The sequence below is a fragment of the Centroberyx affinis genome, unplaced genomic scaffold, assembly GCF_046629955.1.
Source record: "Centroberyx affinis isolate AG114_WGS23_722 - 3 ecotype Tasmania unplaced genomic scaffold, CSIRO-AGI_Caff_v1 ptg001198l_1, whole genome shotgun sequence".
NCBI classification, from domain to species: domain Eukaryota; kingdom Metazoa; phylum Chordata; class Actinopteri; order Beryciformes; family Berycidae; genus Centroberyx; species Centroberyx affinis.
This window is the reverse complement of record NW_027279720.1, coordinates 11,089-37,104: the sequence shown is the minus strand read 5'-3', so window position 1 is coordinate 37,104 and position 26,016 is coordinate 11,089. Positions and strand designations below refer to the sequence as shown.

Sequence of the window (26,016 nt, the reverse complement as noted above, 5' to 3'; positions counted from 1 at the left end):
AAATACGGAGTGATAGGATGCCCTAGTAGTTAAAGAAAACTGTCCTGTAACTGAAAGATTGCACTTAGCATCCCTGCAACAGCCAATATATGACAAAGTGTGCTTAAGCAAGACACTGAATTGTCTAAAATTAATCAGAATCAGTATTATTGGCCAAATAATACGTTTTCACATACAAGGAAATTGACTTGGTTGCTCACGTAGGTCACATTTAACACAACACAAAATAATTAAAGTAGTATATAAAAAACTAAAAGTACTAATTTAGGAAACAGGTATCTTTTAGAATAAGTATATAGAAAAGGTAGCATTTAACTATAAGTAGTAAATAAAAAATTACAAATAGAAATTTAGGAAATAGGTCTCTTCTCAATATATTATACACATGGTTCTCTGTTGGAGCCTGACTGATGGCACTGATAGGAAGCTGTGGAGGTCAGTGATAGCAAAAGAAATATACACAGAATGTAAATGTAAATGTAAGAGGCTGAAGGTAACATGATGTAATACTGCAGGAGGTCATGCACTCACAGAGATCCTCCCTGTCCAGAGACTGAGCTCCTCCTCCGAAAAGGCCTTTGAAGAAACCTCTGTTTGGAGCCTCTGGTGTCTCCACCGGGGTAAACAACTCACTAAGCATCTCCTGCAGAAGACACAGATGTCAACAAATGACAATTTTAATATACGCTCTCCACACACACACTCTGACTTGCAGTTATATATGCTATTAGATACAGGAACGCATTTTTTTATATTATCATTTTTGGCATCCTTTTGAATGACCTCTGGGGAAAAAAAATTTACTGGATTGCAACAGTAAGTCTTTCTCCATATGCGTTCTTGTGACCTCCATGACACATCTGACATAAGATCTAAAGCACGGAAGACAGATAAAGATCCCAGAAGTTTATTTGCCAACCGAGGATGCATCAGATAGTTACTTCGCCAACGAGAATGAATGGGAAGCCCCAAGATTCACTGCAAGAACGACGCATCATGTTCACACAACACTATAGTCTACAGTACAAGTAGTGAAGCACACAGTCCAACTCAAACTGTGAAGATGCTCCTCTGTGCTCACGTCGTTGAGAAGTTTGTTCTCTCCAATACAACTTGAGAGGAACGTTCTCCACAAGGCATTTTTGGATTTGATAGTCACCTGGTGTGAGATGTGCTAACCCTCATGTATTTAAACCTGTCAAAGTCTGACTGATGATGGACCGGTTAAGAGTGTCGGACCTGCAGGTTGTCGCAGGTCTCCTGGCTGTAGGTGATCCTCTGGATCTCGGTGGGGGAGGTGAGGTACAGAGCCTGGCCCAGGTTGGAGAAGCAGAACGTCCTCGCTATCCGCATGTCAGTCAGCGGCAGGTAGTTCACATCCAGCAGAGGCCGTAGACTGGGCAAACTGTGGCCACAAAAACAAGACAGACAGTATAAGGGCGCTACATAGCTGACGGTTTAGTGATATGCTCCGATATACTGTAGGTTTTTGAGGGCCAATACCCATACCAATATTTTTGTATTATAACTGCCAATGGCTAATATTTGTGCTGATATTCAATATCTTACATTTTTTCAATTTTCATGCCAAAAATACAAGTATTCAGTGTTTGTCCCAGAACTGTATTCTTGCCAGGGTGGAAAAGCCTCTGAAACAGCATTTAGACCATCATAGGACACTAAAATTCTCCACTGAAACCCAGGATAATCAAATTCATTAAGGTGGGTTAGCAGCTCTTTATGGCATCATATCGGTGGTGGATGATTGGCCGATATTCAATTTCCATAGCAGCAGCTAAACTGTATTCTTGTCTTTTATAACCAATCTCTGTAAAGCACTTTGGTACAAAACTGTTTTGTTTTTTAAAGTGCTATATAAATAAACTTAATTAAAGGACAATTTTGGCCCGATATATTCGAAATTGCAATCAAAATCTCTGTCAAACCCTAGATATTATTATTAAGGTATACAATGGCATTAACAAAAACAAAAAAAACAAAAAAAAATTAGATAATGATATGGTAAATTATGGAGCAAGTGCTGAAATAGCCTCACATATTCTCTGCAGATTACAATGATAAAGAATGTCAAAGGGACTTGGGAGAGTTATTTTAACTCTACACTGCTATTCTGAAAGGAACCATTACAGGTCATTAACTGGGAGGAATTGCAACAGGTGTGTTGAGCGTACCTGAGAGTCATGATGTGTCCGTTAGCACAGAAGCAGGCGATGCAGTTGGTGCCGCCCATCTGCACGACATCGGCCCGCAGCACGAAGGAGCTCTCTGTGATGTTGTGTTTGATGCAGGTCTGGGACGGCATGGCCACCACCTTGGCCTGCTTCTCGGAGCAGACCACGGCGTACTGGCTGTCCTGGCCCTCCTGGGAGGAGGGAGGGGAGGCCGGCCGGCGCCTCCGGCTCTTCTCCTTCTCCTCGTCCGAGGCGTTGGGATCATACCACGACTCGTAGGAAGGGGGCAGCAGAGCTCCAGCGGCGTCCAGCAGGGCCATCGTCAAAACCCCTCCTTTCAGTCTGACCAGAGTGCCTAGACAAACACACACACGTTTCTTCCTCTTCTGTGCTCTCACTAATGCATTGAAGATATGGCCTGTGCACATTTTTGGTGCAATAAAGTGATGCTAAAACTAAAATTGCCATCTTTTCATTCTTGCTAATACAAACATACTGTAGACACTTTACTTATTTCATTGTTGTTGTTTTTGCCTGTTTCATTTCCTTTTTAGCCCAATATTTAATTCATGTCTGACATTTAATTGTTTATCATAGACTTATTTATGTTTTACTATCTATAAAACACCCTGCAACTCTATTTGAAAAGTGTTATACAAACAAGGCTTATTATCAATATTAAAGCTGCTGTAGGCAAGTTCATGAAGTTCATCTCTGGAAATTCAAACCAACACAAAGAAGGACACGCTTCCCACTTCTCTAGTGAGTGACAGGAGGAGTGACTGACAGGATGGAGTCACGCCTTCTGCCTCAGACTTCTCCTCATTGGTTGGATGGGTTTCCACACATTTCACTTTCCATTTCACTAGCAGAGGAACAGGACTACCGCTGTTTCTGAGATTCTGACATTATGATCCTGCTCGTCTTTGGCCATCAAACACAGAAATGTATTTTTATTACTTCTAAATAAATGCTTATCTATAAAAGTTACCTACTGCAGCTTTAACTTTAATTCTGATTTAATGTGCAATAAGTAAGGGGGCTGTGCCAGAGACTTGTGTACTACTGGTTACCAATGAAGCTCCATAAATGTCATAGATGACTTGCACCTTTAAACTTCCTCCAATTACATGCAGACTGCACACAGAGAGCGGGTGAATGACATCCAGGTGTATTAAGCTGCTTACCACAGGAGGAGATGCCAACCGGCTGCTGCAGCCTCTGGTCCCCGCCGGGCGGCAGGCTGAGGGCCACCAGCAGCACCGAGCCCTGCGTGGTCCCCACCAGCAGACTGGGGCTGACCAGGCCGTCCGTCTTCCTGGGGAAACTCTCGCAGAAGTGGAAGGCGGAGATGGCCTCTCGAGACTCTCTGTCTATGCTAGTCACACTGGAGCTACGCGAGCGGCTGAATGAGTTATCCTTGGCATCTGGACAACAGTAGTGGGAGGGAAACGCAGGACAAAAAAGACAGAATGAGGGAAATGATAAATGTGAAATGAAAGAGGCATATAGAGAACTTCTTCATGCAGACGAGAGAATAAGAGCTGTTAATCGCACATAAAACCGCCAGTGAACTGGCAAAACCCAGTGAGATGTTAGAGCTTTGTATGTTTATTCTGTAACACATGCCAGTCTTGATGCTGTATCATGATGTCTAGTGTAAATTTGTTGCATGGTTAGAATGGCACACAACCTCAGTCATATTGATGACTTTTTTGGAAATCACCCAATAAGGAAAAAATGACAAAATCCTTCATCTAGTGTCACCCAACAGGCTTTTTGACATTGAGATGCTCTTGCACTTATTCACTTCCAAGGATACCATTTGCTTTGTATAGTTTCCAATTCACTTTTCTGCTAATTCATTTGACATCAGCAACATTCTCAATGTGAAAAAAAAAACTTGTAAGATATGCATGTAGTACTACAGTGCCTCCCAAGAAAGGACTCATAATTAAGGACCAAGAATTATTCATGCTCGTTACTGTGCTGACAGCAGCTGAAACACAAGCTTTTACCCTCTTCAACAAGGCTAATGAGGGCTCCCAACAGAAACACAAAAGATTAAAAAAGAAAAGGATTCAAAGAACAGCTGTGACACAAAGGGGATGGGTGGACACACCGCCTCTGTGCGTTTTTCAGAGGAAAAACTGTAAACAAGAAAAGCAAGATTTTCAACTCTGAGTGCAGTCAGCACAGCGAAACTTCCTCAAAAAAAAAGAAAGAAGGAAACAAGTCATCGTGAGAGTGTTAGTGTCAAAAGTCTAAAACCAACTCAGAAAAAGATCCCCAGCAGTGGTGGGGGTTAGTACCAGTTATCCCACTTCAGCCCAAGTCAGACCATGGCAGGTCCACTCACTGGAGTCCTGGGCTGAGATAGATCTATGGAAGTCCCCCCTCAGGGACATCCTGGCTGTCTCCTTGCCCTCCTTCATACAACAAAAGCGCTTCGTGCAGTGGAGAGAGCGCCGTCGTCGCACCCTCTCCTCTGCTCACAGTGCAAACAGAGATAGAGTGTCTCAACTCACATCGTCACAAGACAACAGCAGTCTCACATTCAGGCCGACATGCTATTAGACAATAAGCAACGCTCTCACGCAGACATTTTAAGACGGTGACTTCAGAACTGAGAGGACGGTTCAAATAACAAAGCAGTGAAGCCACACCTGCAAGGAAACATAATGGTGCTTGGACACTGAAAGTCAATACAGAGTTACGGCTTACCCAGGTCTGGCTTTTGCTCAGTAGGCGAGCTAATTTTCCGTGACATCCTGGCTGTAAAAGAGACAAATACCCCTACTTTACGAAAATAAAAATGATGGCTAAAAATGGTAGGAATATATTTTGAACAATCACAGTCTTGTTTAAATAAAACTATTAATCATGTTCAGCAATTTGTAACATCTTTCACTACTGTGCAAATTTAAAGGAATTAATACAATTAGCAGGCAAATCACTGAGAAACTGAACCATGCTTTAGGGTGGTGACACACAGGACAACTGTTGAGGACATGTGTATCGCTGATATCACGTGAAAACCTCTCAACTCCAGTTTGGGTGATGTTCATGTTTTAACTTCATTTGAGGGATTATAATAGTTTCTATGGGTTGAGAGATTTCTACCACCCTTGGGCTTATGAAACCCTTTCAAAACATCATGTTCAAGCTAAAGGTAACTAATAATGTAGTGGAACTAAGAAAAACATTTCTAAGTTCCATTACATTTTGGAGCTATGAGGTCTTCACCTGACAGCGACAATATATAAGACATACATGGGACAACTCTTATGGGCAATAGTGCCCAACAAGACTCTGCATTTTTGCTTTCATCAGAGGAACATTTTGTTGTAGCTTTTTGACGCCGTTTCCCACCGGGAGCCTTGCCCATCTACGTCACCCCAAAAGTTGCCTGGTTCGGTCTATCACCACCCTTAGAGAAATCCTGAGAATAACGAATGACACTGAGCTGAGAAGCATCACAGACAGCCACAGGGCCTGTAATGTCAAACAAAGCAGGAAGCAGTCAGGAAATAAGGTAATTAGAATTCAGTGAACATAGTTATGCAAAGGGAGAAGGAGGAAAATAAACCAGTGAATAGTCAAGTAGCTTAAATAGAAGTGAAGCCCTGCAATCAAAAACAAGGCGCCGAGTACTGTATCTACAATCAAAGAGAGATAATTCACTTAAACAGAGACTTGGTTAGACATTAGTATTGTGAAGAGATAAACGAAGCAGATTTTCTATGCTATGAGTAAAAAATTTTTTTAAAATGATTCTCAATCCATAGAAGATGTACAACTGCGGTACTTTTGGTAGAAACTGCATAGAAAATCTGAGACCAGACATACAAAAGATGTCCTTCTATCATGCATCATTGATAACTAATCCTGATCAATTGAAAATAATCAAATACAAGAACCCAACACCTTTATGATTAGTAAAAATACACTTCTTAAATGCACTTCTTCCTTTTATTGGCACAAGATGCACAGATTGATGCTGGATTAAGGCACAGTGTGGTTAGATGAGCCTAACGCTGTCATTTAGAGAGAAAGAGAGAAATAAAGAGGAATACATCTGGATCATACAGTACCAAAGTCATTGGCAACCGTCTTGGAAAAGCGTCTGCTTTTGGACTTCACTGTAAATATGGTTCAAAAAGACAAAGCAGATGACATCAGCAGTTTTAAATGCTTGATTTCATGGGGACATGCTGTCATGGATATTCTTTGGTTTTCCAAGGCCATACAGTACCCTTCTCTATGAACTTTTGTTGTTTTCGTTCATCATCAGAATTGCAGGGTGAGGTAGATCCTATATGACAAGTAACAGCGTTTGAAAAATGTATATCAAAGGATCAAAGGATGAATACTCTTTTGTAAGAAGCACTTAAAAGACTTGAGAGAGGTTTACCTGAAGTTGGCGATTTGCATCGATCCTCTGAGGCGTTGGATCCGTCGTTGGAGTCGCAGAGCGCTGTGGGAGGCACAGAGCTTTTAATCAAACATGTCTTGCAGTTTATCCTGCTCTTGGGCTACTCTTACCAACTCCTACTAAAGCTATGCCAATTCCTGCAGTACGTGTGGTGAGAGTAATTAGCGTCACCTCTATAAGCCAAGGCGAGGGTAGTCAATCATATAGTACAGTAAATAAAACTCACTTCACAGGTACGGATCTGTTGACCCAAGGAGTCAAGGCTGTTTGTCTAGTCAGGCAGCTGGCAGAGCTACAGACTTCATCTGACCGTCTAAATCTTGGGCAAGTTCACATATGGAAATAAAGAGTTTTGGAACTTTCTCAACCCATCACAACTAAAAATACATGTCTGATTTATTCTAGCGCTTGCAAACACTACAAATCTAAAACCTTTTCAGCTGCCAAATATACTGCCAGTCCCTGAATCAAGAGCTTTAATGACAATAATTCACTAAATCACTAGGTAAACACAGCCAGCAGTGGGGAGAAAGTATTTAAACAGGAGGCTACAATTACTACAATTACTAACTCGGCCTTTGATACTGGCTGATGTACTGTGAGATACAGGCCACTGTTAAAAAGCTTCAGTCATTACCAGTCATTGTTAGATGGTATTGTCATGGGCCTTGTGCTTTTATGTATTATTTGTAGTAATATGTGGTCTAGTGCTATAGATATTGGTCTGACAGACATTGGACAAAAAGGTAAGACTTAGAGAAGAAATATGACACTGAGAGACATAAGAAGGAAAAGAAAGAGTCTGACACAGCGTGACTTACTGAAGTGAGAGGAGCGCAGTTTTTTCACAGACTCAGTATACAAGTTAGAAAGGCTGGACATGCAAGACGTCACAGTTGGAATGTCTTTACGAAATCACAGAGAGAGACCAACAGTAAAAACAGTGAGACAGAAAAAAATGACTGGAAATCATAAGCACAGAAGAGAAGACAGCTGTGGAACTCAAGAGGCCAGGTGCTGGACTCACACACAAATTCAAATTACATAGCAGATATTTCTCAATGCTATTCTCATAGTTTGTATTAACTCAAAATGGTTTTTTCAGTCTTGAATCTAGCACCAGGCCACTGAGACAGAAATGAATGAATACAAAAAGTGAATGGTAGCATGATAAGGAATAGAGAGAAAAACACATTAAAGACATGACAGAAACAACAAAGCTCAAACAAAGCAAGTCAACAACGCTTATACATCGTTTTGACATTAAAACGGGATCCACTTAAAAAGGTATTGCGGTCGGCAGCAGAGCAGCAACGGCTAACTCATCCTACTACTAACAAGCATGCTCCACTGTCTTTTCCCTGTCCAACTGAACAGATGGAGAATCTGTCAGTGATGCCCCCTGTTGAGGGAGAGGAGCTACTGCAGGGGGCGGAGCTCATGCTGCGAAGCCAAGCCGGTTGCCAAGTGTCAGCCCCGCCTCTCTAGCTTTACCTTTAACACCCAAAGCCATTCAGCTCACCGTTTCAATTGCTTTTGCAACACAAAAAGGAATATGAAATTAGTAAGAAATCAATAGAGCATTAACTTCAAGAGGGATTAACGTCAAGCCAAGCCAAGCCAAGCCAGTGCAAGCAGAGACACGTCACAGGTGGGGTTTCTTTACAAAATCGTAGGGAGAGACCAACAGAAAACAGATTTTATTGTCAGAGAGCGGCTCACCTCCGGAGGGCTGTCGTGTTTTGCGGGGCGAGCGCGGCTGCCTCTGGTAGGGGTCGGATGGGCTGTACAGCTCCGTCGTGCCCATGTTCAGCAGCAGAGTGTTCTGGAGGTAGTCCACCACAGCCAGACCATTACTGTTTCCAAACACCACACTGTAACACAAGGTGGAGGAGAGGTGACATCCCAGGAATGAAGAACCAGACGCCATTTTTATGCATTGAAGCTTTGCATTGTTGTCCTTTAATCCCTACTATGCTGCTTGCACGGGATGCTGGCTTTATCTATAGTTGCTCTACAATAATGGCTGGTTTATGCTTTCTGTGTGACAGGAAGCAATTAAAATTTCTTGACACGCGTTAAGCTCCTTATGAATGCAAGCGTGCAGACCGTGGACCTTGGCAATCAGGCTTTTCACTCGTTCATTGGCGACCACGAGCCTGAAAACCCCAATGACACACTTTGGTGACGCTGTTCGAAAATTCACCAGCCCAAATCCCCCCTAACAAGGAAAAAAAACAAACCCCACTGGAATCAGCCAGTGGTTCTGGTTGCTCTTCATTCAGACAATCCTTGAACGAGGCCTGACTACATAACTGTGACGTCATTCAGGTTGTTTAAAATTTCAGGTGCGTGACTCTCAAATGAGTTTTGTCCACCGGTGAATATGTATTGTTATATGTATGATGATTATGTAAGTATACTGATGTACCGATATAATCAAATCAAACACATTCAGCATTTCTCCCTTAGATATGGCAATGATATGACTGATGTGTGTGTGTGTGTGTGTGTGTGTGTGTGTGTGTGTGTGTGTGTGTGTGTGTGTGTGTGTGTGTGTGTGTGTGCGTGCATGTGTCTATGTGCATGGACACTATGGCAACGGTTACACTTGTCAATTCAATGCGATTTTTATCGTCCAATCACACCAGGATGCATTAAGTGTCAGGTTTGGATGTGCAAGAATCAGATTTTGCTGACATCACTACTGGATCTTCAAAACCAGATACGGAAGCGGCCTGGCTGAAAAATATAGTTGGAAATCTGTGAAATTTGGACGTAATCCAGACACAATGCACATATTATACAAGCAACGTAAAGAGATGGTAATGCGGACACAGATTTAGATCAATGCAGCCACAGGAGACGCCTAACAGCCATTTCTCAGGAGAAGTGTGGACAGAGAGTGATGCCATCTAATAATAACTTCGAATCTGATCTCAAAATATCACGTCGAAATGACAAGTGTAACCGTAGCCTTCGAAAGTGGGAATGCACAACATATGAAACATTTCTGCGTGTGGTGTTGGTCTTACAGGCCGTAGGAGGAGTTGACAGCCAGGCTGGTGATCTGCTGAGGTGGCTCCCCGCTCACCCACACCAGTTGGACCACCAGCTCCACCTGGTAGCCCGGAGACTGCTTCAGCGGGGAGCTGCGCACCCTGCATCAAACACACACAGCATGAGACAGCAGGCTGAACTTCACTGGGTTTCCTGGAATAAATTAACAGCTTCTCGGGGCAAGCTATGCTGAGAATCATTCCCTATTATGATAATTATTGTTATTCCCCCTTTTTCAAGATACTGTCAGAACATCTTCATCTTTCTCAGCATTTTCTTTATTAGGAGAACGTTTTCCCAGGTATACTGAGGTGTGAACTCCAAGTAGGATTTCTCCAATACTAGGCATTTTTCTGACCTACTCTCTTGTGACTGGATGATTGGATCTTTGTTCTGCTTGCCTACGGCTTGTTTGAATAATTAATGACAACCATATATATAAAATCAGGTGTGGCTTATCCAGAATTGATGGTCTATGATGTTTTCTGTTGTGCACTTTTTTCACCTTATGTAAATGAATGTCAGTCCTTTTTGGCATCAGTTGACCTCTTTTGGATTTTTTCCTTTTTTATAAGTGTGTCAGTTATTGTTGGACTCTTTAAGTGTGAATTCCAACCTTTAATAGACATGTACCACTACTCTGAGTCTCTGAGTTAACCCTTATTTACTCAGGTGCTCTTTTTCAGCAACACCCTGCCTCACATTTATACAGTTAGAAGTTAGTCACATTCAAAAAATATTACATCTAGCAAAAAAAAAAATACAAGGCAGGTATGTAGACAAAGTAAGGGTTCATACTGCAGGCATGGTATGTTGTCCCGGGGCCCATCGGAGGAGTTGCTGCCTGTGGAGGGCTGGCTGGGAGGCTCGCTCTCCTGGGGGCTGGAGGAAGCTCCGGGGGTGGGCAGGGTGGGGGTCTGCTCCCCTCCTGGGTCAGGGGACTCCACGTCGCTCAGCTCACACTGCATACGCACCTCCAACAGCTGAGAACACAGCAAAATATATGAATACTTCACAAAAAGACACTTGTTCACAGCAACAGAGTGGGAACTACAAAAAGAACGGTAGTAGGCTAATGGCAGCCTTTTAAGTCTCTATGGCACTAAAGCAGCATAAAACCATACTTATACTACCACTGAGCATCAAAATAGAGTGTAAAATATTATATCTTTATGCACAATGTGAGCAGGATAATACATCAGGGGGATTTTGCTCCCTCAGAAGCTCAATACTCTCAAAACGTTGACATTTCATTGTCAAGACATGGATTCCACACTTTATCACATGATAAAAATAACTGATCTAAGAAAAACACAAAACCCCTTTGAGATGCTGTATATCCAAAGGAAAGAAGCTATAATAAACAAAGGCTTTAAGAAGGCAGTAAAGGCTCAGTGATATGTTTGAGTCAAGTCAAATTTAGTTTCCCAGTGGGGCTGTAGTGGTTAAGACCTCCGCGTCTGGAAGTATATGCATCTCTGGAGTCACACCAGAACCTTCTCTCCTAGGTTTCCCTTACTCTGTCTCCCTCTCAACTGTCCTACTGTCCCAATAAAGAAAAAAATACTAAGCAGAATGGATTGCCCACTCTCAGACAAAAAACCTTCAAGAATCAGATTCAAATAATGATCGGTGGTAAGAGGTGAGATTGTTCCAAGATGTTGATTTAACTAAAGTTCTGCAGGTTTCTGATGCAACTTTTACCTGCACAACCTCAGTGGTGACTTCCTGCTTGCTGAACCTATAGATGATGACGTGGGCGGAGACTCCGGCCACGCAGAGCATCCTGCTCTCCGGGCACCAGGACAAAGTCTGGATGGCGAACGGGTCCTCCTCTACGATGTCCGTACTTGGCTTCTCCTCCTTACCGCGGGCCCTCTCAAACACCTTGGCAGTCTTCAGCTTGTACAATACTTGAAGCATTACTTTGAGAAAGAGTGGAGAAAGAGGTTAGAAAGGTATTATGATCTACTGTCAGTTAATGTACCCATGGTAACAAACGGCAAAATACTCACATGCAGAAGCATCCCAAAATTTGATTGACCCATCAGCATGTCTGTTTATTGGGGGAAGAAAGCAGAGAAAACAGAATATAAGCCGCCCTGTTCACTTTGAGGATTCAACATTTCCATGTGTATCAGAGTTGTGCATTTGATTTCTCCCAGGCTTTAGATTTATACTCACCCAGTGATTATGATCTCTGGGTAGCTCTGTGTGCCTTGGCCCCAGTTTCCCCCACTAATGGGCCATTCCTATGAAAATTAGATAAACAAGTTAAATTAATGAATGTATTCAATCAATATGAAATTAGTTTTATGCTACAAGGCAGGCTGCTGCAGTGCTTCCAGCTTAGTAGCACACAGTATGTTTCTAAAAATAAACTCATGCTACCTTGGAAATTGAAAAAGGAGTACATGTACAACTTTTGATTCATAGTAGGGATGGGTAATTGCATTTCCTCTCTCAGACCTAAAGGTATATTCAGACATTTAGCTCAAATACGTTTTTTTCAGATATCCAATACGAGTTTTTCTGAACAGCCCGACTACCACAAAACCACATGGAAACTGATCTTTTCAACCACATTAGCAGGTGGTGTGAAATATGATTCAAATCTCATCTCTGAAAATGCAATTTAGTCTGGCCACTCGGATCGGATTTGGAAGTGTTTATTTGGGGTTTTTGTCGGTCACTCTCCATGCAACACGTATCATGTCACACATTGAAACAAGTAGAGCAGAGAACAACAGGCATGGAGGAGAGCCAGCAAGAGAGTAGCGGTGCCAGGACAAGAGTTGTTGGACAGAAAAGAAATGTCAGCATGAGCACACCTGTGTCGTTACTATGACAACCAATGTCGTAATGGCAGCAAATGATTATACTCTCTGAACACACAAATCTGATCTGGTCACTTGTAAATTACAAACAGCCTGCCTTAAAGATCAGATTTGAAAAACAAACACAAACAAACACCGCACACTGTGAATTTCTTCTGTTCGCTCCTATATTTTCCAATACAGAAGCACTTACTCTCTTGGAAACAAATGTCAGTGTAGAGCAGTGAAGTGTCCAAAGCATTTATCATCTATTACCCAGAAGAGCGACCTACTTTCTTGCTGTAACCTTGTCTCTTCTGCCGGCTGCCGACAGAGTAAAGTGCAGGAATCAGTTCGGCGGGGCAGTCGGCAAAGTATTCACAGCAGGTGACTGGTGACTCATGGATGGTGAGAGGATATGGATTCTCAAATATCGGATACCTGTCAAGACGATGAGCAATACGTCAGATTTGAAAGAAGACTGCATTAACATACTGTGTGTGCTCTCAATGTTCCTACTGTCTGTCAACTTGTCAACAAACTTCACTGCTGATCAATCTTAACTATTCTGACTGATGAACCAACAATTTAAACAATAAGAGCAGGCTAAAAACAGACATAATTGACAGCTCTTTTGTGTATGCTAAAACATGCACCAGAACAAACCAAGTGATGGATGACTTAATATCATTTTTTCCCTGTAAGTTTACTAAATACGAACTATGTGAATTGCCCATTTCTACTTAGACAGACGACCCATAAAAGTGTTATATTTTGCTCTGGCAACTCTGTATATTAGGTTAAAACTAGCATTTCTCTCATTGTTTTGTGCTGTATAGCAGTATATTGTATTCAGTCTACAACACCCAAATTCCAAGATGCACAAAAATACACAAAATATTAAAACTACATTATAATCGTAAGGCCAAATATTCACCCAATCTGTCCGAGGTCAATAACAACTAAATCCTTCTCGAGCAGGACCACCACAGCATAAGGCTCCTGGAAGTCTGGAAAACAAAAGAACACAAAACAAACAGGGATTAATGATGTTATATCATGGCCCTAATACAGATCCTGAAACAAATAAATGAAACCTGCCCAGAGCAGAGTGTTGCAACGCACCATTTGGATACGGAGTTTCACACAGCGTGAGGAAATCTACGATGGGATAGTCCATCTCCAGGACGGCGGTGCTCTTGCCGTGCATCACAGTCAGGCAGGCTCTCCTCCCCACTGTATCGTAAGACAGACCTCCAGACAGGACCATGAATGGGTCCCTGAATACAGGAAACACACACACGCATTTTAATTGTTTATTCATTAAATTTGTTTGTTGTGATGGTGAAAAGCTGCCGCAGGTTTGATCGGTGCTAAGTGGGCACAGAGGGACACCAGAATTTTACTGTTGTGATTTCTCTCGAGATACTTTGGCCCCATTTCAAAACCACATCTACAATGGGAGGAGCCCAAGTTTTAATTCTAATGACAAACCCATATTAAACCCTCTCATCTAATATCTGAGCAAACAGCTTCTCGAGTAGATTATGGCAGAAGGGATAATTAGTTCAGATCCAGTGAATTAGTAATCGTTTATGTCCATATCAATTCAGTAGAAGGCTATCACCAGAAAACGGACATGTACAACAAAACTTGCCTGTTGGATATGTGCCGTTCTGACAGAGCAACAGGAAAGGTCTACACTCAGCACAGGATATGGATTCCAACTCGAGTCGGTAAGACACAGGATGGGTGGGGACTCGCTGCAGTCAACCATCACACTTACCCGGCCCTTGTCGTTTTGTACTCCACTTTCAGGATAGGCTTGCATGGTTCTGGCTTCTTTCCATCCTTGGGCTGCTTTCCTAGTGGAGGTCAAATGGCAAAAAATGCACATACTCATAGGCAACTGTGCACATACAGTACATATGGCATACATAGGCTTCACATATGGACATGGCTATAGTGATTCCATCTGGGGGGGGTTTTTTGTACAAACAACTCCAGGAGCAGAGGTACTTATAGCCCCATAAATATGCTCTTCAACACATAGGCATTTTCCATTCAGTGTGCCCTATGTGTGTGTGTGTGTGTGTGTGTGTGTGTGTGTGTGTGTACACAAACAATACAACTGTGTGTACACAACAGTTCCTACCATGTGGTGTGATGGTCTGTGCAGGCTTGGCTGGGGCTCGTACATTCCATGTGGTCAGAGTGCCATCAGAGTGGCTGCAAACAAACTGTTTACCCTCATGGTGCCACGCTACTGAGTGGATCGCCTGAAAAACACACAGCAGCACGTCGCAATGGGAACAATACATAGAGTGCATGAGAATGTTTAAGAAATACACTGAGTTTTCGGGCAAAATAATACGCTTTTTTTTGCAACTTATTGTCCTGCAATGAGAAGATTGGCAGCAGTTTCACCTCTGCGTGTGCTGTATTTCATGTGCTATGTTGCTATGATGTTACATTAAGCTAGCTGGTACAGTCCATTAAACAAATGCAGAGCGCTAAAGCATTAGCATTCACAGCGGCGAGCTTAAATACCGGACACACAGACAAGAAAATGCTTCTGATCTTCTCAGCGCACAACAATAAGTAGATCAAAGAGCTTATCTGCCAAAAAGTGCTGAATTCCTTTACGAGGTCGTAAAGTGGTTCTCAACGTAGGGCCCAAGGACCCTCAGGGGTCCTTGGGGGAGTTCCAGGGCATCCCCAAACAAAATGAGAAAGTTTATTTTTAGACTAGAAATATCCCAATTAGGGAATGCACAGTAAAAGAATGACTAATCTAAACATAGGTTTCACTCTCACCACTGTTATCTCATTACTCAATCAATAGCAACAAAAATATGGGGGTCACTGGTACTAAATTTTTATCAAAAGGGGGTCTGTGGTCGAATGTGTAGCTATTTGGGGGATCCGTGACATGAAAACATTTGAGAACCACTGTTCTGTAACATATGTCATGAAAAAGATACTGTAGATTATGCAAAACCTGCCAAGACCACACATGTTGCTGAGACAACAATGAGAAACCCCTGAACTACAATCCCCATATGGACAGAGTGGAATGGAAATAATGTCTTACCTCATCATAATTGTAGCGGTAGTCAGCTTTTTTGCACTTCAAATCCCACAACACCACTATCCCGCACTCAAATCCAATCAGAAGCTGCAATAACAAGAGAAGCAAGCACAGCTCCACTGATTGCTGTGAAACCACATATTGCACATATAACTGAGCCTGGAGTCAACCTGACTGCATCACCACTACCTTTGATGTTATTCAAAGCATTCATGTCTTCAAATAGGAGAATATTTTACAATTCAGGAGCTCCAACTCCAACAACAGATACTCTTCAACTGTTAGATATCATTAATTTATGATGTTCAGTGCAGGAGTTATTTTGTGATGTGCTGTAATTTACTGTTTTTGTTTACCCACTTTCCCTCAACCTGCCTCGTCTACTTCTAAGTTCGTTAGTGACTTCCTTAGTTTCCCAGAATCACTTTCAGCCAACCCCAGAGAAGGGGCGTGAACTTGTGGCTACATTCTGGTCTATTGAGGCTACTGTCAGTGGAGCAATTGGTATCTCTTTGAGTCTGAGGGACCGACACCAAAATCTGACGTTTACCACTGATGTTTTAATTAGTTGAAAGATTTTCTGTGATCAGACAAAATGGGCCTAGAAATGGTACATTGCACATATATTTTTTTTTTAGGTTTTAGGGTGGAATTTTCCTTTATGTAGCGGACAACTGTTGAGTACCTTTCCTTCATCCATGGGGTTATCACTGATGTGGACGACAGGCCCAGGGTGTGTCTTGGTGGATCTGTGGAGGTTTTAGAAAGAGAAAGAGAAAGAGAAAGAGAGAGAGAGAGAGAGAGAGAGAGAGAGAGAGAGAGAGAGAGAGAGAGAGAGAGAGAGAGAGAGAGAGAGAGAGAGAAGAGAGAGAGTGTGCTTAAGTATATCTGCCTTTTGTAGATACACATGGAAATATACTGTCCTGCTTTCAGAGAGAGAGAGGGAGATAGAGAGGCATGAATACTGTCTTTAAAGAAATACAGATAAATAAAAGAATAAAAGTAGGAATCATTGGTCATGTTTGTAAGATGCAAATGAGCATCAGAAGGAGACATGACGTGAGAGACAGAGAGACAAACAGAGAGAGAGAGGGAGAGAGAGAGAGAGCAGGGTCACATGAGGGTCTGTGAGAGATTGCAGTGAGGCAGCGTGCGGAGACAGCGTCACCGTGGCAACAGAGCAAGGGGCATGGCGGAAGTGAAGGTCTGGTCTAAAGAAAGCGTCGCCGCCGCCGAATGTGGTCTGGCTCCAAAAGCTAATGATCTCATTGCTGTTGATGAGTCGATATAATCGGTGATGCAGCGGTGAATAAAAGGGAGGGATGAACTGGAATATGAACTCTGGTCACCACAAGGCAAAAAAAACCCAATATAAACAACTGTTTATTACGTGTATTCATATTTTCAGTGTGGTAGTTTCAGAGTTTATCTTTTATTTACATTTTAATGTAACTTACATCAGTTTAATACTTTGCTATAATGAATACTGTGAATTTAGATCATAAAGTTTTTTATTGATTTCAAAAAGGTACAGTTGTTAAACTTTATTTCACAAATAAAACGACAGATAAGCTTAGTTTAAGTAGGTTTACCCTCCACTACATTCCTGAATATAATTTTTAAGACAATATGATATCTATGTCCATTGCAGGTGACCTAGTAGAGTGTGAGTCTACTAGTCTGCAGACACAAGTTACAGCTCTTTGCACGCAAACTATGATGTAGAAACATGTATTGAAATATCAACAATATGTTGTATCAGAGAATAGTGAACTGTTGGAAACAATTGAATAATATGCTTAAAATATCAGACTAATGGCCAGCAGCTCTTTTCTATAATCATGCAATTTACATCCCACAATTCGACGGCCAAAAGCATTTCTCATCCCCACTGTCTCTTTCTAAGACGTTAATCTGAGCTGATGGCACACTCTGGTGCTCTGACACCTCCAAGTCCCACATCTAAGACAGCAATCTACCACCTAAACACATATTATACTACTTCCAATTTTAGATGCCAACCAGTGTCTGAAATTAAATTTTTGGCTCACCTAACAAGGGCTGGTAAGCTTAAAAAAAAATAAAAAAAATTACTTGCCAAGAATAATTATAATATACTGTATATTTTTCAAAGAAACATGTCACTCTACCTGTTTTCAGTGCTATTTTATCTACAGAATCAGGTGCTGTGTTTTCATTCAAAACTTGCTCTCTCACTTTTACAATGGATCAAGTTTGTAATTCATCATGAAGTGCAACAGAACTCAGTATAACCAAGGCATTCAAAGGTTACCAGCCAGTGTGGCCAGTAACCATTATTGATTTACCTGTTTCTCCTTGTAACTGTTTTAATTGATTTTAGTGATTGTAATCTTCTTTTCACTTACATTTCTACTTATTCTTGTATTTCTTTTTTTTTCATTTAATCTATCTAATTTATTGATTTAATTGACTTCGTTTACTTATTCTTTAGTTATTCTTCTTTTCATTTGATGATGCTCAATGTTCAACAAGATTAAATAAAACTTTGGATTGGATGGATTTATTTCACTGGAATTTGGCACTTGGCAGGTGTTGATGTCGGACCATGCAGCCAGTACCGTACAACGTTTACCAACACACAGGATCTGAGTGTATTGTAGCAGTGAATAAAACCTGACTTGAATGTGAAAGGGAATGACAGGACTGGATGGCATCAGGTATGTCACTGGGGTTGTAAAGTGGGCACTCCCTATCACAGATGTTTTGTTGAATGAGGTCCAAAACGCCTCCAGAAGGCTCAAAGGAAACTTCTGGCAGAACCGCCTCCTCCACGCCAAACCTCAATAATGATCACACCTATATTCAACTGCATCTACACTTAGGCTTACAGAAAATACCTGTATCTGCCAACACAGGCATGCACATTCCTTTCCATTTCACAGCTTCCTGGTTGTTCAATCGCACAAGTGCAGACCAAAGATCAAAGATATGCGACAGAGAAAAAAAAAACGACGGTTGGAAAATACAGACTCACAGTTCGATGGCTTTGTTCCACATGATGACGTAGCCTGAGAGAGTGAAGGACTCCACGTTGACGATGTGGATGTTTCCTCTTTCCGTGCCGATGTAAAGCCATTTGCTCTGGAAGGGCAGGTGGCAGTACGTGATCCTGCAGGATGAGATCCAGGTCCGTCACAACTAGTATTTTCATTATCTCATGACTCAATCACATCAAAAGAATCATCCTCGTCCCTAATCATCCCGGTCCAACTGGAAGGAGCAGCGAGTGACTAAGGTTTAATTACAAAGGCCCTGCTCTGTGTCACACTAATGAAGCCCGACTATATATAGACCGACAGACTGGAAGAGTCGAGTAAATACTGGAGTCTTTTCACAACTGGTAGGAATCATGCAAGAAACAGTTTTTCACATTTACAGTGCCATATAGCTTGGGCTGGTATCTCTCAAAATTCACAAGTCACATTAAATACTTTACTGTGTCTGTCTGTCTGTCTGTCATTCTGTCAATATCTCAGGTGATTTCTCAGACACCACTGGTCCCATTTTGACCAAACGTGGAGGGATGAGGCATTTTGACACTGTGTTCTGGCATTTAAAAAATTACAATGATTGGCCTGATGGGGACGCTATAAATAAAGGTAAAATTTTAAACCTTTGAAAGACCATAGCTGCTACACCACCAGTCCAATTATGATAAAACTTGGATGGAGGATGAATCTTGTTACTAATTGGCTCAAGGGCCGACATCTGTACTTGTTAGATTTTAGAAAAAAAAAGAGCCTCAAAATGATGGTTGGTTAATTAGATGAGTATGACAGACAAACTAGCGTTCTACCGTTAATCGCATTTCTTATTTGGTTACAGAGAAAAACATAAATTCTGCTGTTCCACACAAATGGATGATTTTTCAGCAAGTGATGGCTACAAATCAGTAATAAAACACAGAGAAGAATGTGGCCAGCTGTGATGACTGTCCCCAATTTTCTTTCACATTTCGCAACAGTGACGGATGCACTGTCACTGCAGAGGGAGAAGTAGCAAGAGGAACATGTTACCTCTCCCTGTTGAACTTGAGAGAATGCAGGATAGCGGGAAGCTTTTGCCTCAGGTTCCACAGGTGGATGCTGTCATCAGCTAAGGCACTCACCAGCGCCCCCTGTGGGTCACAAACAGGGGGATTTCATACACATCCCATAGATGGATACTTGCAGAGATGATACATGTTGTGGCGTGGCAGGGGCCGTTTTATACAAGAGCATCATGAGCACACAACTAAGAGGCCATTACAGAGGCCTATGGGTCACAAAACTAACATTACTGTTTAATCAATGTGTTGGCTAAAAGCACATTTCACACAGCTAGTGGTGATTCATGGCCTATAAACATTGAATAAGCACCAGTAAACGTGTCTAAGATGCCTGGCAGCAAGAGGACAGGTCATGGATGGATGGATGGATGGATAGATAGATAGATGGAGGCATGAGACAGTGGATAAGCTGGGACTGAAGAGGAGAGAACAAAACCAAACTAGGAACAGATAATAGCAACAAACCTCGTTGATCAGGAACTGGAGCTGGATGACAGCAGCGCCGCTCTCATGCTGGCAGTAGCACTCCACACCCGCACGGCCAAAGCTTCAAATCAGCTCAGTCAAGGCAAAGTGGACAGTTGGCAATAAATTCGAAGGCAGAAATGTGGACAAACACTGCCAAACATAGACAACCTGATAATATTATTTAATATTGTCTGTTTGAATAATAGCTTATTAAGGAGGCAACTGGATAAATTGCAGATGGATCACTCCATCAAATTAATAATAATGAAGACCTATTTCATGTCAATAGCATAGCAAAGGTTCTCCAGCTCTCCTTTTTCAATACTGCATATGTTTTCAGTCAGCATTCCTAAACAAGCACTGGCAAACAGATAAAACAAATCAAACTAGTGAGTTATAAATAAAATCAGTGGGCCCTGTCTGCCTTATTTATTCATATCTCCATGTGTCAGCCAGCATGGCAGCAGCATGATTAGTTGTCTCTTGGCTTAACTCTCACCTCTTTCTATTTGAATCTTAAGTGCAGGTCAGAGGATCCCCGCCTGCTAAATCTGTCCACACAAAATAACCAGGCCGCCCATTTAGCCAACAGTAGATCCAGCCTGACTATAAACTGTTTGTGAACTAACAGAGGAGCCAAAATTACGCTGACTTGCATGTATGGAAAAAAAAGGGAGACTGTGGCTACAGCAGAGCACAGCCATGCAGGCACCATGACTGTGATATATCCCACAAACCTCCAAACACACCAACCAAAGTAGAGAAGAAATGCGGAACAAAACGAGGATAAGATAGGCTACTTCAAGCAGCCTGCAATCAAACTCAAATGAACGAGATATGTGCGGCAAGTCATGCACATTAAACAAAGGATCACTAATCCTGACGGTGACAAATTCACAGAATCGTTACTTTCATAATATTGATTTGAATGAGGCAATATACCACAGAAAAAGCACAAAACAGCAAAAAGATGAACCGGCTTTAAAGATAATGAGGTACGCTGCTTCCCATACCATTAATGCAATCATACCAAATAAAAACTGACAGACTGTCCCGTTCACTATAGTTTTGAGTCCATTTTGAGCTGACAGACTGTAATGAGATATGTCTGAACAGGATTAGCAAAGCTGTGACCAAACAATCCCTCAGTGCCTTAAACAAACTAAGGTGGGGTTTGCAAGAGACCGTTGCAGGACCGGCTCAACAGTGGGCATCACTTCTGCAGAAGGATGGAGGCAAACACAGACTTTCAGACGCACGCCGGCGCCAGTCAGAGGCCGTTGGCAGCTGAACTCGCTTTCACCCATGACCTTTCTACCCAGCTTTAGCTCCTGGCTCCGCAAGTTCTGCACAACATTTGTCAGAATTATTAATGGGTATCATGCCTCCATAGGTCCACAACAGGGCCAGGATTCATTAAGTCTACTTCATAGCTGCTGGTCTCGCATAAATAGGAACAGAGTGCTAATCTAAAGAGCAAAAGCTGTAATATGTAACACTGTTGTGCATTTGGTTATTCATGTTCATTAATGTTCATTCCAACAGTCTTATTCTTATTGATACAAGGTATTGTTTATTTTACTATGTGGACTGTGCCTTGGGTCTGAACTGATTCTGATTCAGTGTGGGTTAATGGAGCTGCTCAGCCGAGCTGCTTTCTGGACTAGCAGGAAATTAGGAAGATGAGTATCAAAACAAGATGCTATCATTGTGGTGAGTAAGTAGAATATTCTGTCTGAACTTCCTCATCCTTTTACACTGAACTGTGTGATCATGATCAAAACCATGCTGTGATCATGTGAGCTTTCTGCCATTAGCAAATCTTCAGTCTAAAGCCACAGTCAGTAGCTTGTAAATTGAGACTGAGACCTTCTGCGAGCCTCTGGGATTTTATGGGCATAGGAAGCCAAGTCATTCATAGACACCCTACCTATGACTTTGCATGTAACAACATATCTTGCTATGGCAGGGGGAAAAAAGGTCACAATCAGCATCATGGCGCCGCATAATGTATGAAATGGTCCCAGTCATCATCTAATGTGACTGGGTTCAACTGGTTTGCCAAATTCTCAAATGAAATCACCATTCAAGTGCTTATCATCTATTTAATTCTTCATATTAGAAAGAAAACAAGTAACCTAGACTAAATATGTTGAGTCATGAACCTTAACATTGTGTCATAAACCCTGTACTGTGTATCAAACACGCTCTCTTGACCTGGTGAAGAATTTCCAGACTGTCCCTGAGAACATGAGTTATCACATTCAAATGTCACCCCCTTCAACATGAACACTTCCCCATTTGGTAAACCAGTGCGGTTCACCACACAGCATTTCAACATCAGCAGGTTTCTGTGTGTAGTCAACTGATAACCATCAGGGCAGGAAGTTGTCTTAATCATACCAGCTCAGAGATGAAAAACAAGAAAACGATCTTCTTAGTAACTTTGCTGAAATAGTGTTGAGCGTTGTTCAGAAGTAATGCAAAAGGAAGGGGAAACTACAGGCAAAAACAAACGTGTGATATTGGTTTATAATTTCAGTAGTAGTTCTGTATTACAACCACATCAACCCAAACCTCTGACTTCCAACATGACCAGTCTACTGAAAGGCTATAATGAACTAAAAAGCAATGTTGTGCAATTTGGAATTTCCTTTTTTGATACATGTAATTAAAAGCATTTCATTTTCAAATTAGATTACACAGGCAGGGGATTTGGGCATGCCCATTTGGCCCAGTTTTATAAGTTCCACATATTTCACTGTCCCCAATGACTACCATTCCCCTGGGGGTCATAAATGAGCTTCTATTGTACTTTCAATCACCAGTACTTCAGTACTCTTAATCGTTGCTGTTGCTTTGGCTCCAACAAAAAAATATATATATATGTGTGGTACACAGTTTGTTCTGTAATGGCCAAAAGCTAAGGACACACATATTAAGTAGAGCAGGGAAATTTCTACGATAACACACTGATTAAAACAGTGTAGTAGAGACAGATCTTGTAAAAGTAGACATTTATTGCTTGTAGACATCTCATTGAGCTTATGTCTACTGAGCTGTGGCAGCATTTCCAAACTCCAGGGGCAATGAGGTGGATCGATACAGCCTGTCTTTTGATAAATGGACCAATTGCCTGAATGACAGTAATCCCATCAGCTCCACCGTGCACATTAGGACAACATGGAAGCAATGTGTGTTCTTTGGGAGTTTCCCTGTAAACACAACGCTCTCTTAATCTCGAGAGTGGATAAAGACGAGGATGGAGCCACCTCTAATGATGATCTAAATAAAGCAGATGGACCTCCCATGCAGGATATCAGCACAAAAGAAAATCCTGAGCATATACGCTAACGGGCCAACCCCGAAGACATCAGGTAAACAACATCGCCCGGGTACGACCGAACCATCCGACATGATCGTTAATGGTCTGGAATCCAGTAGGTGTTTTTGTTACTGTGGCTCATATGAGTTTCTCGGTTAGTTCTAAAAACAGATTTTTACCGCAAATATAAACACAAATCAAAAACTGTCTTCCAACCGCCCGAGGGCCTTACAGCACGGTAGCAGCTTGATTGTGTGTGTGTGTGTGTTGTGCACGGTCTGACAGCCGTGCACAGCAGGTCCAGTGATGTTTACAGCACATACGAAGTGGCATCCTGGCACAGACTGGGCAGCACAGTTGATGAGGTTGGCTCCTCGGCATATGGCGGAGGAGCTGTTCATGCTACTGCAGAGATACCACTAATGAGCCTGGGTCCTCCTGGAGAAGGAGGCTGTTGGCTGCAGAGAAACACATCCTAGCTAGTCTACCTCTGCGCCCACCACAATTTTCTTTCTGTAGTGCCGACTGACAGGAGCCAAAAAAGGTCACTTACTGTATTAATTTCCCAGATGACGAGGAATGTTGAGGGGCAGCTTGATCATGTAACATTTGCTGAAAGGACATCAGGAAGTGTGTGTTTGTATGTAGGTGTGTATGGGGGGTGTAGAGGGAACATTGGTATCATTCAAGCTTTGCTTTCCTTGTGCGACTCCCTTCATTTTCATATGCCATGAAAAAAAGGATACAGCCTCAAAGCTCCACTCTGGGTCCCAACGGCCAAGATTTTCTGCACAGGGTCAAAAGCCATTGAGGATGGTTGATGCGGGAAGCCATGACGCACAGTCTGTAGGAAAGAGCAGAATTTATATTAGACCTAGAGTCAGCCAATCAATCAGCACAGTCAAAATGTTTTGGTGACTAAAAGCTGGCATTACTGGAGGACAAAAGAATTGAGCATTATCATAATCATAAGCAGTGTAATCCATCAGTTTGGAAATGTGTCTCATTATCAAAATAAATTTGATAAAGCAAAAACATTAGAGCAAATGGAGAATGGAATAACTCTGTCATCCACTCTGACATCCACCTGTCATGTTCGTAGGGTAAAGCCTCCAAAATGTCAGAAAAAAAATAATAATTTACCCTTCTAAACATTTAGATTTACAGTCTTGGGATGTATTTAATTGCCAGTATCTTATAGTGGGCATGAACAAAATGTTACCACCGTCAGGCATCCAACATGCCCAGCCATCCGTGAACTCATCCAAATACAGCCCGAAACAAAATGATGTAATAGGTAATGCCGTGCCCCTGTAACCTGGGGACCTGACCTATTCTGATCCCAGCTGGGGCAGAGCTGGTGGGCTGGCACTCCGGGATGTTCAATACAATTCACACAGGCGAAATGCAGCCAGCAGCCCAAATAAGCTACAGGCAAAGCTCTAGCTGGCTCCTGTACATGACTAAAATCAGTTTGGACAATCATGTGTGTGCTTTACAGATCAAATAAAAGCGACTGGTGAGGCCAAGTGACTCAAGATGATCTGAGCTTCCCTGTTTAGCTAAACTGCAATGACTTGATTAGGTTAGCTAGCTAACTTATGTCACTGACTCGAGGCGACAATTCAGTGCAATGCAAACAGCCATGGTGCTATGACAGCCTGGCTACAACCAAGGCAAACAGGCAGCCAGTCAGCTGATTGAGACACAGTCCCTGCGGAGGTCTGGACAGCTGTAATAAACCTGTGCTTTATTTAATCTCGAATACATTTGCAGTGTATTTTTCAGCCCAGTATACATGCAGTCAAGCCATTTACAGCCTAATGAGCAGTGCTGATAGAGATAACACAGCGTTAGTGTTTGGTCACGCGCTGTCATCTGACTGTGTCGGTCGTCCAGCAATATGCAAAAAAAAACAGTCTGTTAGCTGCTATTAACGGAAGCCCACCTTGCAAAGCTGAAAATGCTCCGACTGAAGAGTCTCCTGGATAACATCGTTTTCCCTGGTGCCCGGTGGTGCCGCTGCGGAGGAGGACGAGGAAGCCGCTGTCAAGCCGTCCAGCACCTTCCTAATGTTAAACTTCTTCATTTTCCTCCGGTACAGACGAGACGGTTGAAATCGGGAAAAAAGATCAACCGAGCTACCATAAATCGGACAGGGGGGGGGGGGGGTAGCTGCTAGCTAGTTTAGCTAAAGACGCACAGTTAATATCTTGCTCTGTTAATCTCACATGTTACGGAGGGTGTTGCCGACGCACTCTCCAAAAGCACCCGAGTTACGCACATATACATTGATTTAGCGAGTCTTTTCCGATATCCGCGTTAATCCACCATTTATGTGGCCAGCTTTGGCGTTATTCGATCGGGATCAATCGTTTCCGCGAGCTGTTTCCCAGGGCTCAGCTGGTAGCAAACTGGCTACGGAAACGCAGTGAACTGCAGCGGGGATTGAGTCTGCGCTCTGCGGACACCCGGATGAGAAGCTGCTCTGCTGACAGCTGCTGTCAAAGCCTGGTCAAAACTTGGAGAATAAAAAAAA

General features: G+C 42.3%; 1 protein-coding gene across 5 annotated transcripts in view; it reads right to left on the bottom strand.

The window, feature by feature from the left end:
* stxbp5b (syntaxin binding protein 5b (tomosyn)) overlaps positions 1-26,016 on the bottom strand; it is a 29,311-nt gene extending 3,295 nt beyond the window's left edge. Inside the window, exons 1-27 of one of the 5 annotated variants that reach the window (XM_071524439.1) lie at positions 25,426-26,016; positions 24,224-24,321; positions 20,150-20,231; positions 19,653-19,753; positions 18,611-18,745; positions 16,280-16,343; positions 15,598-15,681; positions 14,659-14,782; positions 14,290-14,368; positions 13,629-13,783; positions 13,441-13,513; positions 12,797-12,944; positions 11,872-11,939; positions 11,703-11,743; positions 11,392-11,612; positions 10,486-10,670; positions 9,663-9,788; positions 8,350-8,501; positions 6,607-6,669; positions 6,448-6,507; positions 6,287-6,334; positions 4,917-4,967; positions 4,552-4,680; positions 3,380-3,619; positions 2,193-2,547; positions 1,240-1,405; positions 532-643 (exon numbers count right to left, since the gene is read on the bottom strand). In XM_071524439.1, coding sequence (XP_071380540.1) covers positions 532-643; positions 1,240-1,405; positions 2,193-2,547; positions 3,380-3,619; positions 4,552-4,680; positions 4,917-4,967; positions 6,287-6,334; positions 6,448-6,507; positions 6,607-6,669; positions 8,350-8,501; positions 9,663-9,788; positions 10,486-10,670; positions 11,392-11,612; positions 11,703-11,743; positions 11,872-11,939; positions 12,797-12,944; positions 13,441-13,513; positions 13,629-13,783; positions 14,290-14,368; positions 14,659-14,782; positions 15,598-15,681; positions 16,280-16,343; positions 18,611-18,745; positions 19,653-19,753; positions 20,150-20,231; positions 24,224-24,321; positions 25,426-25,566 — 3,301 coding nt within the window. In that variant the 5' untranslated portion in view covers positions 25,567-26,016. The remainder of the gene's footprint in view (positions 1-531; positions 644-1,239; positions 1,406-2,192; positions 2,548-3,379; positions 3,620-4,551; positions 4,681-4,916; positions 4,968-6,286; positions 6,335-6,447; positions 6,508-6,606; positions 6,670-8,349; positions 8,502-9,662; positions 9,789-10,485; positions 10,671-11,391; positions 11,613-11,702; positions 11,744-11,871; positions 11,940-12,796; positions 12,945-13,440; positions 13,514-13,628; positions 13,784-14,289; positions 14,369-14,658; positions 14,783-15,597; positions 15,682-16,279; positions 16,344-18,610; positions 18,746-19,652; positions 19,754-20,149; positions 20,232-24,223; positions 24,322-25,425) is intronic. The other 4 variants (XM_071524441.1, XM_071524440.1, XM_071524442.1 and 1 more) reach the window with 4 other exon arrangements.